Source organism: Tamandua tetradactyla, chromosome 23, assembly GCF_023851605.1.
Source record: "Tamandua tetradactyla isolate mTamTet1 chromosome 23, mTamTet1.pri, whole genome shotgun sequence".
NCBI lineage: Eukaryota > Metazoa > Chordata > Mammalia > Pilosa > Myrmecophagidae > Tamandua > Tamandua tetradactyla.
Window position 1 is genome coordinate 24,439,360 of NC_135349.1, and position 17,153 is coordinate 24,456,512.

The 17,153-nt window shown below is 48.3% G+C and overlaps 2 protein-coding genes across 2 annotated transcripts; one reads left to right on the plus strand and one right to left on the minus strand.

Moving 5' to 3' along the window:
* The first annotated feature begins 364 nt into the window (after nucleotides 1–364).
* On the plus strand, nucleotides 365–3,708 carry ASPHD1 (aspartate beta-hydroxylase domain containing 1). The gene is made up of 3 exons (XM_077141281.1): nucleotides 365–1,702; nucleotides 2,839–2,952; nucleotides 3,466–3,708. The coding sequence occupies exons 1-3, from the start codon at nucleotides 823–825 to the stop codon at nucleotides 3,573–3,575; spliced, it is 1,104 nt and encodes a 367-aa protein (XP_076997396.1). The 5' UTR covers nucleotides 365–822; the 3' UTR covers nucleotides 3,576–3,708.
* Nucleotides 3,709–3,892: 184 nt separating this feature from the next.
* Nucleotides 3,893–16,638, minus strand: KCTD13 (potassium channel tetramerization domain containing 13). The gene is made up of 6 exons (XM_077141280.1): nucleotides 16,207–16,638; nucleotides 15,297–15,466; nucleotides 7,424–7,513; nucleotides 7,280–7,332; nucleotides 6,394–6,589; nucleotides 3,893–4,656 (listed from the first exon to the last, which is right to left on the minus strand). Exons 1-6 carry the CDS (start codon nucleotides 16,454–16,456, stop codon nucleotides 4,420–4,422), a joined length of 996 nt encoding a protein of 331 aa, XP_076997395.1. The 5' UTR covers nucleotides 16,457–16,638; the 3' UTR covers nucleotides 3,893–4,419.
* Nucleotides 16,639–17,153: the final 515 nt, after the last annotated feature.

Below are 17,153 nucleotides of genomic sequence, written 5' to 3' on the forward strand. Positions count from 1 at the left end.
TCCGAGGACAGACTGGGGTGTGTGTGGGGGGACCCCGGGATCCGCCCCCCCCCCCGTCTCGGAGCGCCAGCCCAGTGCGCGCGCTCGCTCCGCCCCTGACTTGGCCCCGCCCCTCCAGCCCCCGCCCCTCCTTTTCGCATTGCGGGCCGGCTGGAGGTTGGCGCAGTGCCCCCTGCTACCTCCCCGCCCCCACGTGGCGCCCCGTCGGGGCCAAGGGGGGCTGCAAACCCGGAGACGCCGATCCCCCCCACCCCCACCCCCGCCTCCCCAGCCTGAGATGCAGCTGCCACTGGACGGGGGCGGGAGGAGCTGAATTGAGAGGGCTACGGGGAGGGGTGACGTCAGGGTGAGTGGGAGCCAAGGCTGGAGCGAGTAGGAGAGAGGGAGCCAGGGAGCAGGACCGGCGGGCCGGGTCGAGAGAGAAGCGAGGGCAGGAAGGCGAGGGGAGAGGAAGGAGGGAGAGAAGCCGGTGCGGACGAAGGGGCTGCGGGCTCAGGTAGGGTAGGAATTGCTGTCTGGGAAGGTGAAGGGAAAGGGAGGGAGAGAAAAAGAGAGCGAAGAGGAGGGCGGGGGTGGAAGGGAGAGAGGAGAGGAGAAGAAAGGAGAGGCAGAGGCAGAGGGAGGAGGTTGTGGGAAGGAAAAAGAAGAGAGAGGAGAGGAGAGAGGGGGAGGAGAGAGAAGAAGAAAGTTAGAAGGAGAAAGAAGCTGAAGAAAGGGAAAAGCCAGTTAAGGGTACATGAAGGAGAGGAGAGAGAGGGAGAAGAAAGGGAGACACGCGGAGGAGAGGAGACCCCAGAAAGAGAGAGAGAACCAAGAGTAGGAATGTGGAAGGGAAACAGCCCAGGGGGGAAGCAGGAAACAACCATGGGAGGGACAGGGGGAGAGTTGGGGGAACAGGGTAACTGGGGCCTGGGAGATGGCCCAGGCCTCTTGACCCCGGCCCCCCTGCCCACCATGCCCCCCTGGCCGCTGCCTATGGCCTCCTCAGCTCTTACCCTGCTCCTTGGAGCCCTCACTTCCCTCTTCCTCTGGTACTGCTACCGCCTAGGCTCCCAAGACTTGCAGCCTCTGGGCACTGGGAGCCGGGCCAGGGGTGTCAGTGGTGGGCCTGGAGGGTGCGCTGGGGCTGGCAGAGCAAACGCAGGGAGCACTGGGGAGCCTGGGGACGGACCCAGGACAGAAGGCCTAGTGAGCCGTCGGCTCCGAGCCTATGCCAGGCGCTACTCCTGGGCTGGGATGGGCAGGGTGAGGCGGGCGGCTCAGGGTGGTGCAGGGCCTGGGGGAGGGCCAGGGGTCCTGGGCATTCAGCGCCCAGGTTTGCTTTTCCTGCCAGACCTGCCCTCGGCCCCCTTTGTGCTGCGGGATGCCCAGCGGCATGATGTGGAGCTTCTGGAGAGCAGCTTCGCTGCCATTTTGCGGGACTTTGGGGCTGTGAGCTGGGACTTCTCAGGGACTACCCCATTGCCTCGGGGCTGGTCCCCGCCCCTGGCCCCTGGGTGCTACCAGCTCCTACTGTACCAAGCCGGCCGGTGCCAACCCAGCAACTGCCGCCGGTGCCCGGGTGCCTATCGGGCACTGAGGGGGCTGCGGAGCTTTATGAGTGCCAACACCTTCGGCAATGCTGGCTTCTCCGTCCTCCTGCCTGGGGCACGGCTCGAGGGCCGCTGTGGGCCCACCAATGCCCGGGTCAGATGCCATCTAGGTAAGTAGGTGCTGTCCACAGACACCTTCTTGAACCCTCTCCTCTGCCACCAGAGCTCCCTCCACTCCAGTTCTGAATGTGTCTCTCTTCTCAGAAATCTTGGACTCCTTCCTGCACACAGCAGCATTTTGTGAGCTTAGTTATCTGCCTCATAAGCTTTGCCACCGCCATTTAACACCATAATATGTTTCTTCCCATCAACTCCCGCCACATTTTTTTCCTTATATATTTACAAGGAATCTTTATAGATTTATAGACTTTCTGTTGGGGGCAAGTAATAAACACTCGGCAGAATTACTCGTCAAAAAAAGAAAGCTTTGAAAACTCCTGCTGAATGTTCTTGATCTCTCTGAGCCTGACGCCTGCACTCTTTGAGTTCAAGAGGGAGCAGTTTCTTCGGTTGTTAAAATTGTGGTAGCATCAAGCTGAGATTATCTTTATGATGCTTTAAAGAGGGAAAGAAAATGGAAAAGGAAACAACCTTGATTGCAATTTAATGCCATGATATTGTTTCACCTAAAATCATCTTCTGTGCTGCCAGCTGCATGTGTCCTGCACTTCCAGGCACACTGCCAGTCAGGGTCCTTCTCCTCATCTCCCACCTTCCCCTCTGCCTCCTCCCTCTCACAGTGTTCTCATGATGAAGGCCTTCTGGCCGCTTCTGGCAGATGCCAGGCACATCCTGCACTCAGCCTAGAGGGCCCTTCCCCCTTAGCACCTCCTGGAAAACTCCTGCTCAGCCATCAGGACACAAATTTTTGAGTGTCACACCTTCTCTGGGATGCCTTCCTATTCCACATCAGTTTTCTCACAGCACCCGAGTATGTGGTCTGGGGTAGAAGCCAGGATGGTGTCACAGTCGCCCTAAACCTGGTGGGGAGGCAGGGTCTAGCACCAAGTCTTTCCTTTTCCCTCCAACAGAATAGATTGCACTTTCCATTGCATTTCTCCCATCTTCTAGCACTCCTTTCATCCACTCCTGTATCATAATTATACTCCAGTCCCCTTCCAGAGAGCAGGGAGGGGCCAGCATAGAATCTGGAGCCTACCAGAACCTCAGATCTGCTTACTGACTGAATAGCGTGGGCCCCTTGGACAGAAGCAGGGGTGTCAGATACCTGAGTCTCTTCCCACAGGCCTGAAGATCCCCCCTGGCTGTGAGCTGGTGGTCGGCGGTGAGCCCCAGTGCTGGGCTGAGGGGCACTGTCTACTGGTGGACGACTCCTTCCTGCATACAGTGGCTCATAATGGTAACGGGGCCCCCATCCTGCCAGGGGAGTAGACGAGAGGGCTGCAGACTGAGGCCCCAACGGCTTCCAGTCCAGTCACAAATTTCCCAGCTGTGTGACCTTGAGCAAGTGATATGACCTCTCCCATCACCTGTGAAATGAGGCAACTGCCCTCTTTATCAGGTGATTGCAAGGCCTAGCTAAGCTAATGCAGGTGTATAGCAAAGTAGTTAACAGCACAGGACCCTGAGTCTGGACCACCTGGGTTTTTGTCCAAGCTCTAGCACTTATTAGCTGTGTGGCTCTGAGCAAGTTACTTAGCCTCTCTGTGCCTTGGCTATTTTGTCTAAAATGAGGATAATTATGGTACTACCTCAGAGTCTATTTTGATGATTAACAGCTGACAAATAGAAAGGTCTAGAACAATGCCTGGCATGTACTTGCTGTTTGCTTTTGTGATTATTTGGTGTCTCCTCCTGCCACCCTGGCAATTCATGTGAGCAGCTCTCCTGTCTCCATCTCCATATGCTCTAGGTGCCCCTGAAGATGGGCCTCGCGTGGTCTTCATTGTGGATCTTTGGCACCCAAACGTGGCTGGAGCAGAGCGCCAGGCCCTCGACTTTGTCTTTGCACCAGACCCTTGAAGGCAGGAGACACCACCCTCAGGGACAGCTTGAGGAGTAGCCAGAACCTCCTCTCTCTATGGCAGGGCTAGGGTGGGACCTGAGGGTGGGAAAGGGAGCTGACTGGTGTGCATTGAAATACAGATTTTGAATCCTCTCCTAACTCCTGACTTCATTCCTTGCTAGGAAGCTCAGGGAGAAACTTGAGGCAGGGGCTAATGTGTCTTCCCATCTAACTAGCCAAGGACCTCATTAACATAAGCCATCTCCCTGTCCCTCTCCCTGGGAGCCACAATCAGACCCTCAACTCAATTTTATTTCAATAATTTAATAGAAAATTAAAATAAATAATATGAAACAGATTGAGAAGAGAGCTGAGCTGGTGCAGGCGCTGGCCAGCCTAGTACAAAGTTAAGGTGGTGGGGAGAACTGGTGGGGGGAGGGGAAGGAGGGAAGTAAAGTACCCCACACAGTGGTGGAAAAGGCGGCTCAGAACGTGCTGGGTGTTATGAGGGTTGCGTTGACACTTTGGCATGTACAATGAACTGAAAAAACAGCGAGGGAATTCAAAATCATTCTAAACCTGCTGTGTAGGAAACAGCAGGACAAGAATTGGGGTGAGGAGACAAATGTAGGCCTTCTGCAGGGCTCGGACTGAGGGGGGAGGCTGGAATGTACCTTGCTGTTAGCAACGAGCTAGGAACGGATGGAAAAAGACTGAAGTGAACTGTACCATGCAGTGAGAGGGCAGGAGGAAGACCCACGACTTGGCCAGCAGAGCCGGGGCAAAAGGCTAGGGACGGGAGGGAAAGAGAGAGAGGGACTGGGCCCAAGGGCAGTAGGAAGGCAAGGGAGCAGCAGGAGATCAGTCCTTGAAGACTATCTGTTGGCCGTGAGGACGCTCGTCATGGGTGATGTGGCGCCGGACGTGGATCCTGCGGACACGGTGTTCTCGGTTCTCTTCATCCTCCCCTCGGCCTGCCCCGCCACCTCCAGCTGCGCCCCCTGTGGCCTCCAGGAGGGCCAGGTCTGGGCCCCGGGGAGTTTCATAGATCAGGATGTTCAGGGTCTCCTCAAAGATGCGGGCCTCTGGGAATTCCACCTGCAAAAGGCCAGCAATCCCCAGCTCCTACCCTCTGGCCCACACACAAACATCCCCCTTGCCCAATTTCTCCTGCACTGACCCCCCCTCTAGCCTGTGCAATCACTGATTCTTTGGCCTGGACTGTCTTCTCTGCAGCTTCCTTACTGCAGAGGCCCAGCTCTGAGTTATCTGCTGCCAGGTTTCTTGGTATATTCTCTCACTTGATAAATATTTACTGAGTGATTGCACTAGGTATTGGGAATACAGCAATGAACACAACAGACAGAATCCATACCCTCAGGAAGTTTATATTCTAGGGAGAGGACACAGGCACAAAAGACCTAAAGTAAGTCAAATGGTGAGAAATATGATGGAGAAGAATGTAGCAGAGAAAGTGGGTGGGATGGCAAGGGCTCAGAGTGTGGCAACTTTTTAAAAGTGAGTTAAGAGAAGGCCTCTCTGAGAAGGTAACATTTGGTGGAAAACCAAGGAGGGGAGGGAGGGAGCCAGGTAGACAGCTAGAGAAAGAGCAGTCTGGGAAAAGGCAAAAGTGCAAAGTTCTGGGGCAGGAATGTGCTTAGGGTATAATCTGAAGATCAGTCAGGAAGTTGATGAGACTGATGGAAAATGATGAAAAGAGAGAGTAGAAAGGGATGTCAAAGAGGTGATTGGGGGTGGTCTCCATCATATGGCCCTGGGAGGATATAATTAACATATCTCTTAACTAGTTTTATTCTAAAATTGTTTTATCTTCTGGTCTCCCTGATTACAGAGGAAGCTTCTTGAAAGCTGGGTTGTTCATTCATTCGTTCATGCATCCATTCATTCATGTATTCAGTAAGTGTTTCCTGGCTTACTCTGTATGACTGGCTGGATTAATGCCAGGGAGTCAGGAGGCAAAAAGGCACCATCCTGCCCATAAGACGCTAGCACCCTGCTGTGGAGGAAACCCCTGTAGACTATAATAGACACCATATTTAGCCAGGAAGAGAGTAACCAACTTTGGGGTTGGTGGACTCAAAGTTCATAAGTGGAGTGTCCCTAAGAAAGTGATGCTTGGCTTAGGACTTAAAGATTAAGCACATGTTCATTAGGCAGACAGAGACAAGGGAAGATAATTCCAAGAAGAGAGGCACCTATGTGTGAAACAGTACTGAGGGCTTAGAGACTTGGAAGAATTATGGTCAGTCTGAGGCAAGTCCCTCCAATTAAGGCCAGAAAGGACCGAACTGGTGGATCGGCAGGACTGGTACTAAGCTCAGTGCCTCCTTCACCTTGGTTTTGGCTGGGCTGGTGCACTGCTCAGCACAGATGCTTGGAAAGCATTTGCTGATGGATGCCATGTTAATGATTTAGAGTATGTTCTAAGAGACCAGCTGGTCCTGAGGTTTTAAGAACCTATTTTGGGTCATGGACTATTCCAAGATTCTAACTCAACTATCGGACGCTCTGCACAGAAAAATGAGTACACACTTCCAAACTCGGATACTATTTCAGGGAATCACAGATAGCCTTGAAATCCCTCCAACTGCTCTAGGTTAAGAAGCCCACTCTACTCCAACAAATGGAGAAATGGAGACTCACAGAGATTAAGTGACTCACCTAAGGTTACATACCCAAGACCCCAGAACCCCAGCTCCTGACTCCCAGTGATGGACTCCTTCCCATGCCTGATCTGCTGAGCTGCCTGTGTCTGGGGTCCTGGTACTGCCCACCACCACACCCCTCCCAGGCTAGCCCTGGATCCCATCTGACCTTGGTCTGCTTCTTCTCCGTGGCATAGACAATGGAGGTGCAGCACACCTCGGCGATTTTGCGGCCCTGCCCGTAGAAAGACCAGCAGCAGATCTCGTCCCCCAGTACATCCTTGAGGAAGAGCAGCCGCCCGTGGAAGCGCAGGGCCAGTTTGTCAAACAGCTCGATGTTCTTTAATAAGTTGTCATCTGAAGTGCTGGGGACCAGGGGGCCAGGAGGCCTCAGCACGATTGGCTTCCCTCCCTCTGTTCCCCTAGAACTCCTCCTGTACTCTGGTTCTGCCCCAGGGTTGGGTGCCCAGCAAGGTGCTTCCTCCCTCTGGGGCGAGGCTAAGTGGGCCTCAGAAGGGAAGCAGCATTTGCTGAGCAAATCCCAGCATGGCAGAGGTGCTGGCCAGGAGCTGCTGCTCCTCCCGGGGAACAGAGTTGCTACCCATGCAGGTCCTGGAGCCAGCGCGACTAACCTAGTGTCCTGGCTCTACCACTTTATTACTGAGTGACCCTCAGCAAGTTAGTATACCTGGAGGTGCCTCAACCTCCTTATCTGTAAAATGGATACACAACAATTCCTGCCTAAACCGTGAGGACTATATGAATTAACATGTGCAAAGTGCTTAGGCCAATGCCGGTTGTAAAATAAGCACTTATTAAATGCAACCCATTATCACTTAATACCTGAGCCCCAGTTTACTGATGATAAAACTGAAGCTCCGAAGCAAAAATGACCTGCCCAAACGACCCAGCAGGTAAGCAGTAAGGCTGGAATTTGCATTTGGGCAGGCATTCTTTTAGTTCCTCTGTGTGGCCACAGCCTGTCCCTGGGGTCAGGAGCAGGGCTGTGCTGGATCCCAAGATTCCACCCAGCACAAACCCCACAGGGTGGTCACCTGGTGTAGGAGTACTTGTTGTTACTGCGGTTGTGCAGAAGCTTCACCACGGGCTGTTGGGGGAGAGGATGGAGGAAAAGGCTGGGGGTCAGGCTACAGGGAGAGGCCTCCCCACCTCCACCCTACAGGGCTCAGGGGCCTCACCTTGGAGGTGCTGGCCAGGAGCTGCTGCTCCTCCCGGGGAGATGTCACGGTGGGGATGAGGCACAGCGGGGACAGGTTCTCCCTTTTTTGCTGGGGAAGAAGCGGAAGGTGGTTAACAGCATAACCAGTCTCTCCCCCACTTAAAAGCCTTCCAGAGCTGCCCACTGCCCTGAGGGAAGAACAGTCCAGATTCTGAGCTCTGCAGGATCCCATCTCTGACTTCTCTGACCCTCGTCTCCTCCCACTCTCCTCTTGTTGGTCAGGCTTCAACTCCACAGGCTTCAACCCCACTGGGCAAGAGCCTGCTCCTTTGCAACTCAGGTTGCAGCCGTCCTCGCCCTTTGCTACTGTCCTGTCTGGAATACTCTTCACCTAGCACTTAGCATGGCTGCTTCCTTCTTACAATTCAGTTCTCAGCTCAAGTGGTGCCTCCTGGACAGGTGCCAGTCCTTCTAAGCTCCACGACTAAAGCAGCTTCCTCTCCTTCCTCCCTTTCACACAGTCTCATTTTTTGGTGTATTTGCTTATGGTCTGTCTCTTCCTTCAGAGAGAACAAGTGCTTAATACATACTCAATAAATATCTGTGAATGAATGAACCTGGTTAGGACAAGGTTACAGGCAAAAACTGGGACCAGACACATGGCCTTCGTTCTTCTAGAATCTTCATGTCAAAATCCCTCTTACCTCTCCTAACCTAAAAACCAGATGGGCAGTTCTAATACAGATTCCAGAAGACTTTTTTTAAAACTTAGTATTAAACTTCTTCTAAATTTAAAATAGATTTTTTTAATAAACTTCTAAAAGTTATTCTAAAATTAATATGGAAAAATAAAAGCCTAAAATTACTAAGGTCAATTTTTTAAAAGAAGACCAAAGAGGAGAATAACCCTAGTAGATGTTAAAGTATACTTACAAAGTCATAAAAACAGTATGGTTCTGGCATAGAAACAAACAAACCAATAGAATAAAGAGCTCAGAAGCAGATCAATGTGTATATGAGAACTGGTTACTTATAACAAGGACACCATAAACCAATAAGCAAAGTACAGATTGTATACTAGTTATACATTGCTGCTTAGCAGCCTAAATTAACAATAAATACTTATTATCTTATACTTTCTGTGGGTTGGGAATTTAGGAGTGCTTAGCTAGGTGGTTCTGGAATGGAGGGTATAGTTAAGGTTGCAGCCAAGATGCAACCATCAGAAGGCTTGGCTGCATCTGGAGGATCCATTTCTGAAAAAGCTCACTCATCTGGCTGGCGAATTCATATCAGCTGTTGGTGGGAAGCACCTGATCCCTGTCATTTGGACTGTGCCAGAGAGTTGCTTGAGAGTCCTCAGGATGTGGCAGCTGGCTGCCCCAGAGCAAATGGTTCCGGAGAGAGCAAAATGAAGACCTCAATGTCTTTTATGATATAGCTTCAGAAGTCACACACCATTATTTCTTCAATATCCTACTGGCTATAGAAGTCAGACCTATTCATTGTAGTAGACTACACTATGCAAGGGAATGACTACCAGGAGGCAAGAATCATTGGAGGGTGCCTTAGAGGCTGGCTTGAACATCCACCGTCTGGCCCACATTTACTCACATCCTTTTCACATGCAAAAACAACTCATCCCTCCCAAAGGTCCCCAGAAGTCTCATCCCATTACAGAAACAGACTAACATACAGAATCTTCTCATGTAAATCAGGTCTAGGTGGGGATGAGGTTCCTTAGATGTAGTTTCTTAACTACAGTTCCCAAAGTACATTTCCTCTTGATCTGAAGACCTATGAACTAAAGAGATAAGTTATCTACCTCCACATATCCAACATACAATGGCAGACAGACATAGGCTAACCAATTTGTACACTCTTGTTTAGAATGGGGAAAAACAGAAGACACAAAGGAGTCATAGAAATTCTGAAATCCAGGTGATCAAATATTGGAAGTTCTTTGATTCTACTCCCGTCCAGGAATGATTCTCCATGGCTCTTGGTTCTGCTTTCAGTCACCCTTCTTTTTCTATAAAAGGTAGTACATCTTGCAGCTTCATAGTTTTCTCAGCCTGCTTTCTGTCGACAGAAGTTCAAAAGTCTCTTTTCTTTTTGCTCAGACTCTGTCCCTTTTAGTCCAAGCTGGCAGTATTTTTGCCAACATAATTTTCTTAAAAACTAATGGGTACCTTATGAATCTTACTGTAGTTCCTCTCATTAAAAGCCACACTCACAAAGCTCTGTAAGATAAGCCTCTTTCTACCTTGGGCTTATGCTGAGATAGCTGAGAGACAACACCCTGAAGATTCTTAGATGCTAATATTTGACAGAATAACTCTCTGAGGCATCTTTATGGCTATTCCTGGGGTCTTAACACAGGATTTTATTAATCACATCTTCAGTTTCAACTTTAGACCATGTTTTCCTGAGAATGTCTTATATTTAATCTTTATCTGGGAAGCCATGGCTAATTTCAACATCTTTTGTTATCTGGAAAGGCTGGGAATTTTCAAACCCAGCAAGTCCTGGCTCCATTTTGTTCAACTGATTTTCCTTCAGCTTACCCTATCCCCTCCCATTTTACTATATGCAAGAAGAAATAAGGTGGCACCTTCAACATCCTGCTTGGAAATCTCCTTAACTAAATCATCCAGTTCATTTGGAACTTTTTCTACTTTCTATGTTACTGCAGGTGATAGTGTTGCCAAACTTTCTGTGACTACATAACAAAGGTCCTCTTTCCACTAGTTTCCTCGCTGTTCTTTAAGCCCTCACCTTCCCCCTCCTCAGGGCCATCAGATTTCTATGAACAGATTCTTTACTAACACACTCTTCAAAATCCTTCCAGTTTCTGCTCACTTTTCAGTTCTAAAGCTACTCCCATATTTTAGGTTTGGTCATGGCAGAACCCCACTTCATATACCAAAATATGTAGTAATTATCTATTGTTGTATAACAAATTACTCCAAAACTTTAGCAGCTTAAATAAAAAATAAACATTTATTATCTCACACGATTTCTGTGGGTCAGGAATTTGGGATTGGCTTAGCTGGATGGTCCCGAGTTAGGTCCCTCATGAAGTTACAGTCAAAATGTTGATCAGGGCTGTAGTCATCTGAAGTCCTGATTGAGCCTGGAGAGCTGCTTCCGAGCTGGTTTACTCATGTGGCTGGCAAGTTGTGCTGACTGTTGTTAGGAGCCCTCAGCTCCTTACCAAGTGGACCTGTCCCTAGGGCTACCTGAGTGTCTTCATAACATGGCAGCTGGCTTCCCTGAGTGAGTGATCCATGAGAGAACAGGGTGGACACTTGTCTTTTATGACCTAGCTTTGGCAGTATCCTATCAGTTGCATAGGTCAGCCCTATTCAGTGTGGGGGGGACCAAACAAGGGCTTCAATACCAGGAGGCAAGAATCACACACTCTGGACACTGACTACCACAGACTGTTTAGTATATCACCCTGGGAAAACCACTATATGGCGGACAAAACAAGGGTTAAATCTCTTGGTAATTCACATTTCTAAAAGTGAATTCCATTTTGATTAAAAAACCTATGTTGTAAGATAAAACTATACAAGACCCAAAAAGGATATACCATTAGGCAAACGATATCAAGGGATCTGACTGCATTAAAATCAGGAGTTTCTCCAGTTGATAATGGAAAGCATGACTATAAATAATCCCACAAAATGTTGAAGGAATGGTTATAACATAAGTATTATGTAACTCCAGTGAAATTATTGATTCAGGCATGGATTATCAATTGGTATGTAGTTGATAGGTAAGTGGCATCCATATAGTGCCCAATCACGTGAATTTGTTATAGCTGGCAACCAGGAAGTGTAATTACAATGGAGGGATGAACCACTAACAGCTGAATCCTGCAACCAATTCTGAACATAGCTAATGATGGGTCATACTAGCAACATTATGGGTCTCCGGATATAACACAATACGAAATATATAACATTTCCTAAACTGTAGTCTAGCAAAAGAGGTTACTATCAATTCTTTAACTCTAACTTCTAGTTTAGTGGGAATTCAGGGAAGGGGAGATCAGATGAAACCATGAGGAAACTACCAATGAAATTCAAAAGGTGAGTCACTGTGCATGACACCTGGTAGTCTCTTTAGGAAGTCAGCATCATTAGTAAAAATGGGCTGGTTTAGGTTGGGAAAGACTTAAAGAACATAACAGTCAAAATGAACATCTAAATTAGGTCCTGGTTTAGATAAATGAGCTATAAAAGACATTTCCGGAACAACTAGAGAAATAACCTGGATGTTAGATAAGATAAAATTTTATTGACATGTAAAGACAGCAATCAAAAACAAAGAGCAGATTACAAAACATAAAACACGATCATTATTTTAGTAAAAATATAGAAACATACACAGGACAGGAGTCAGAAGGATGTCTGGTGTTTTTTCTGCATATGATTATCTGTGTTTTCTACATTTCTGCAATGCATATATATATACTACTTTAAGATAACAAAGATAAATGGTTATTTGCAATTTTTTAAAAATCAAGAACTTCTATTCAACAACAGATATCACAGGTGGCAGATGACATTCTAAGAGAAAATATCTGCAACATCTAAAACTGACAAGAAATTATTATTAGAACAGACTTTCTCAACAGGGGCTCCTCAAATGAATCTCAAAGGAGGCAAATAATTTGAGTGACTATTTTTTTTCCAGCTCTTCCAAGGATGCTAGGTAAACAGGCCCTGTGGTAGATAAATCATGTACACCAACAAAAGACATGTCCTTAATCTGTGTCCTGTAGGTGTGAACCCATTGTAAACAGGATCCTTTGGAGATGTATTATCATTTAAGGTGTGGACTCCTTTTTGCGTAGGATCTTCTAAGATCCTACTTAGGTATGACCCAACTGAATGAGGGTGGGCCTTAATCTGTATTATTGGAGGCCTTAATCTATATTATTAAAAGAAAAGCCAGGCCAGAAGTAAAAAATAGCCATTAGGGGAAGACCAGAGGCACTGACATGGGATACAGGCAGAGATGCACAACAGCACAAGGATGCTAAAGACTTTGGGGAGAAAGTCTGGCCTTGCTGAAGCCTTGATTTTGGATTTCTAGCTTTTCAAACGGTGAGATGATAAATGCTTGTTGTTTAAGCCAACCCATCGTATGGTATTTATCATACTAGCCTGGCAAATGAAGATTGTACCATGCATAGGAGAAAAGGTGACTTATAATGTACAATGGGTGCCTTAGGGTAACAGGGCTTAATTCTCTGAGGAACCCTGGTCAAGAAAGACCGAACTAAAATATGCAAAGATCTCCTACAAAGTCACAAAAAAGAGACAAGAAACTTAGTAGAAAGTTTGGTAAGGAGTTCACAGAAAGAAACCAGAAATGAAAAGATGCTCAACCTCATGGGTAACCAGGCATGCAAATAAAAATGAGATCACTCTGTACCCATCAGATTGGCAAATTCAGGAAGCTGGATGATGCTATGTTGTCAACGATATGCAGAAATGGGATCCCTATACACTGCTGATGAGTATAAACTGCTACAACCAATGTGGAGAATGATATGATGATGCTAGTTAATGAAACGCAGTATGTATGTGCCCTGCAATCCTGTAATTCCACTCCCATCTACAAACACAAGAAACCCTGGCATAGGACCATGAGTGGACATATACAAAGATACCTGCTGTGCCACCATTTGCAGGAGTGGGAAGTGGAAGGCAATCTAGGTCTCCAAGCTCAGGGGAAGGTATAAGTGAAATGTGATGAACGTGCACCATAGATTCCTGGGCAGCAGTTAGAAGCGAAGAACTAGAAGCGAAGAACAGCATGAATACATTTTGAAGAGTTGAGTTAAAAAAAACAACTAGGAGGGCGGGCCACGGTGGCTCAGCAGGCAAGGACACTTGCCTGCCATGCCAGAGGACCCGGGTTCGATTCCTGGGCCTGCCCATGTTAAAAAAAAAAAAAAAAAAAACAACTAGGAAACAGAACACAATCCACAGCTCAATGTCATTTATGGAAATTGAAAACACAAACACATACATATGCAAAACAATGCTTCACCTTCTCAAGAGTACAAACATAATCTAAGCATATATATACAAACATAATCTAAGCATATGTATCAAAACATCAGAATTGGAATGGGTGTCTATGGGGAGAATAGGAACAGGGAAGGGGATTTGGCATGAAGGGAAAATAAAATAAAAACAAAAGATCTGCATGGACCAAAGACGATTAACTGCCATTTACTGAGGAACTGGATGAACTCAATCCTCGATATCTAAATCTTAAATAAAAAACACCACCTCTAAACAAACAAGCAAATGCTAGATGTGTGGGATGGGGATGGGAAGAGTCTCAGAGGCAGCTGGAGCACAAAAGAAAAGGCACTGCACTTGGGAGTCAGATAACCTGGGGTTGAGTCTAAGCTCTGCCACTTACTGGCCCTTTGACCTGAGATGTGTCACCCAACCTGCCTCGTGTTTCTTTTTATGTCAAACAGAAGTATAAAACGTATAGTCAAGCAGATAGCAGAATCGCTCCTGACACATAGTGGGTGTGCAAAACTACAGAGCAGGAATATGTCACCAAGATCATTTAATTCAGTGTTTTCCAACTGCAACTGGTAATCCATTAACGGGTCGGGTCATGAAATCAGTTTAATGGGTCCCAACCAGCATTTAAGAAAAAAGAATAAAATATATCAGGGTGCATTTCACTAAAAGTAAGCACTATTTTATAAAACTCTCATTTCAGTCATGTACATGTATGTCTTATTTTTTTCTGTGGGATGCCATCAAAAAGTTTGAAAAGCATAGCTGTTGTCCAAAGGGACTGTATACTTTGGAATTAAGAACCAATAAGTATCCCCCAAGATAACAGTTGGCACTTTTTAATATATAAAGTAAGGGCATTAAAAAAGAAACTTATAGGCAACAGTGGCTCAGTGGCACAGTTCTCGCCTGTCATGCCAGAGACCCAGGATCAGTTCCCGGAGGCTGCCCATGTTAAAAAAAAAAAAGGAAGAAAGAAACTTATAATCTCCCATTACTATTGTATCATAAAAGAAAGAACATTTTCAACATTGTAAAAACAGAACAGAATAAAAGCCTCTATGTAAAACTTACACACTGTACTTCTTTTCAAATTCCTTATCTTTTGGAACATGCGGACAGAATGTCAGAGATGGGAAGTGATTCACCAAGGTCAGTCAGCAGGTATGGCAGAGCTGACATTGAACCCTTAAGTTCCAGCTGTGCTTTGCAAACTCTTCCTTGGAACCCTAAAAGATCCACAGGAGGCCTCAAGGGCCACTGTTGGGTAGAAGTGGAGCCTAACAGGAAGGGCTCTGGAACCTTCAACCCTGTTTTATCAGAAACAGCCCAGCTTCTATGAGATTTCATTGAGGAAAGGATTTCATTTCTTTGAAGAAAGAAAAAAGAGAGAGAGAGAGAGAGAGAAAGAAACCAAGTTGCCTCCCGGGACAAAATCATGGAGGTCATTATCTTCTAAATTAAATTAAATTAAATTATTTTTTCCCTTGGTGAAATAGAGAGCTATCTAGTATTTCTGAGTAAATGAGAGAACAGATTGGGGTTATGCTTAAGGATAATTACTTGGGTGGGTGGTACTATATCAGCTGGAATGGCTGAGTAGGAACAGCAAGCCAGCAGAAAGAGCAGTCATTTAACTATTGCAATAGTCCTGCCTGAGATGGTGAGGAGGACTATGTGAGGCAGCAGGGATGAAGAGGACAAATTCTCTCTCCAGGAGGTAACTGACATCTTTTTTTTTTCAGTGCTAATATCTAACTGTTAGGGCAGCTCTCCCTGGGACATGGACACAGGAGTGGGACTCAGGAGGCCGGGAGAGGCCCTCACCTGCAGGGCCAGCTGGCAGTCCTCAATCAGGCCTTGAACCAGGTAGTAGCGTGCTTCACCCAGTAGCTCCCCCAGTTCTCTGGTGCTCTCAGGCAGTGGCACGGACCCATCACGCAGGTAGTTGAGGATTGTGCCAAAGTGGCGGCCACTCCGGTCAATCAGCACCCAACCTGGTGGTGGGGACGGGTGGGAGGAAGGATGGTTTTGCTGCCGGCCTTGGAGCTACCAAGTTGTTGATGAAAACAGGATTTCAAGGCTACAAGAAAAGTCTGAAGACTGATCTGCCCCAAACCTCTGCCTTATCCAAGAAAACCCCTTTAAAACTTCTTCATTCCCATACGCTTCTTTTTAACATTTCCAGCCACAAAGAGATAATTACCTCCCAAGTCTGCGGTTAGGAGGGATCCCAGGAGAAAGTTCTTAAAGAATTATCTTATCAGTAAACATCTAACCAATCTTGTTACCCCTCGCCCACCGCCCACCTGGAAGTGTGAACTCCGTAGGGGCAGCGGTCTTGTCACATTCCTTTACTAACGCACTACCCAGCACTTTACAAACACTTGTTGAAGGTTGAGCTCCCCTCTCAAATTTTTATTTCCTGCTGTCAAAATCCTTATCTACCACTTTGAATCTCCCCCACATTTCGGTGTCCCACTTGGACATTTTTTGGAGCTGCGGGGTAAAGCGTGGGAGAGTGTTAAATCACTTACCACAGCGCCTGGAGAGTTAGGGACGGGACGCTACAAAATTGTTAATCGCTAGGGGTAAAGGATCGCGGGAGGAGGGAGATGATGAATGAGAAAGGGGAGATGAGATGGGATGAGGAGCGAGAATGAGCTGACGACACTGATACCACAGAAGGGGCGTGGGGAGACCTGGGGGGCTAGGGGCCGGGGGGCGGCGCGCGTACCTCCGGCGTCGGTGAGCACCTCCACGCGGCCGCTAAACATGGCCTTGAGCATGGTGTCCTGCCCCGTGAGGGTGCGCAGCGTCGTGTAGTGAAGCGAGCCGCCCACGTTCAGCTTCACGTACTTGCTGTTGGGGGTCAGCGGCTGGAGACCGTAGGCGGCGGAGCAAGGCTCCAGACCCGAGGGCTTGGGTATTTCTAGGGTTGGGGCCGGGGCCGCGGCCGCCGCCGGGCCCGAGGCCTCCGCCGACATGTCGGGTGATGGCGGCGGGCGGCAATCCCGGGCTCTCTCCGCGCCCTCCGTCCCGCTCCCAAAGACCCCGGAGCCCGGCCCTCGGGTCAGACCGCTCGCTCGGCAGGCCGACACGCCGCCGCTACTCGGCGACGCTGACCCACAGCCCCATCGCGCCCGCTCGGCCCGAAAGCCGGGGCCGAGCAACTGCGCACGCGCGTCAAGAGCCCGCCCCCTGACCGGGGAGGGGGCGGGTTAGGGGACCTGAGTAAGGAGCATGCGCAGTGGTCTTGGAGCCAGCGGCGGAGTCGCGCGGGTTCCGGGGGCCACCGGCGAGTCCCCAAGACCATCCCGACGAGGCGGGCTGATGCTCCCGCCTGACGTGGACTGTGGCGTCCATGTACCATGGTTGGGTCTCTGCACTGAGAGCGCTTCCCTGGGTTTCATTTGGTGATGCTGAGCTGAAGCCGAGAAGAAGGGGGCCAGATGGAGGTGTGAGAGACGAGTTCCAGGTAGAGGGTGGACACAAAAGCCCTCAGGCAGAAACAAGCTGGGCGTATTTGCGGAGCAGAAAAAAACGTCAGGGTGACTGGAACAACTGAGCAGACTTCTTAGCATCCCAGATCATGCCAGGACACTTGGTGGCTGTAAAGGCACACCCATCCCCAAAAGAGAAATAAGAACACGTTGTTGAAAAGAAAGCGTGGTGAGGAGGAGC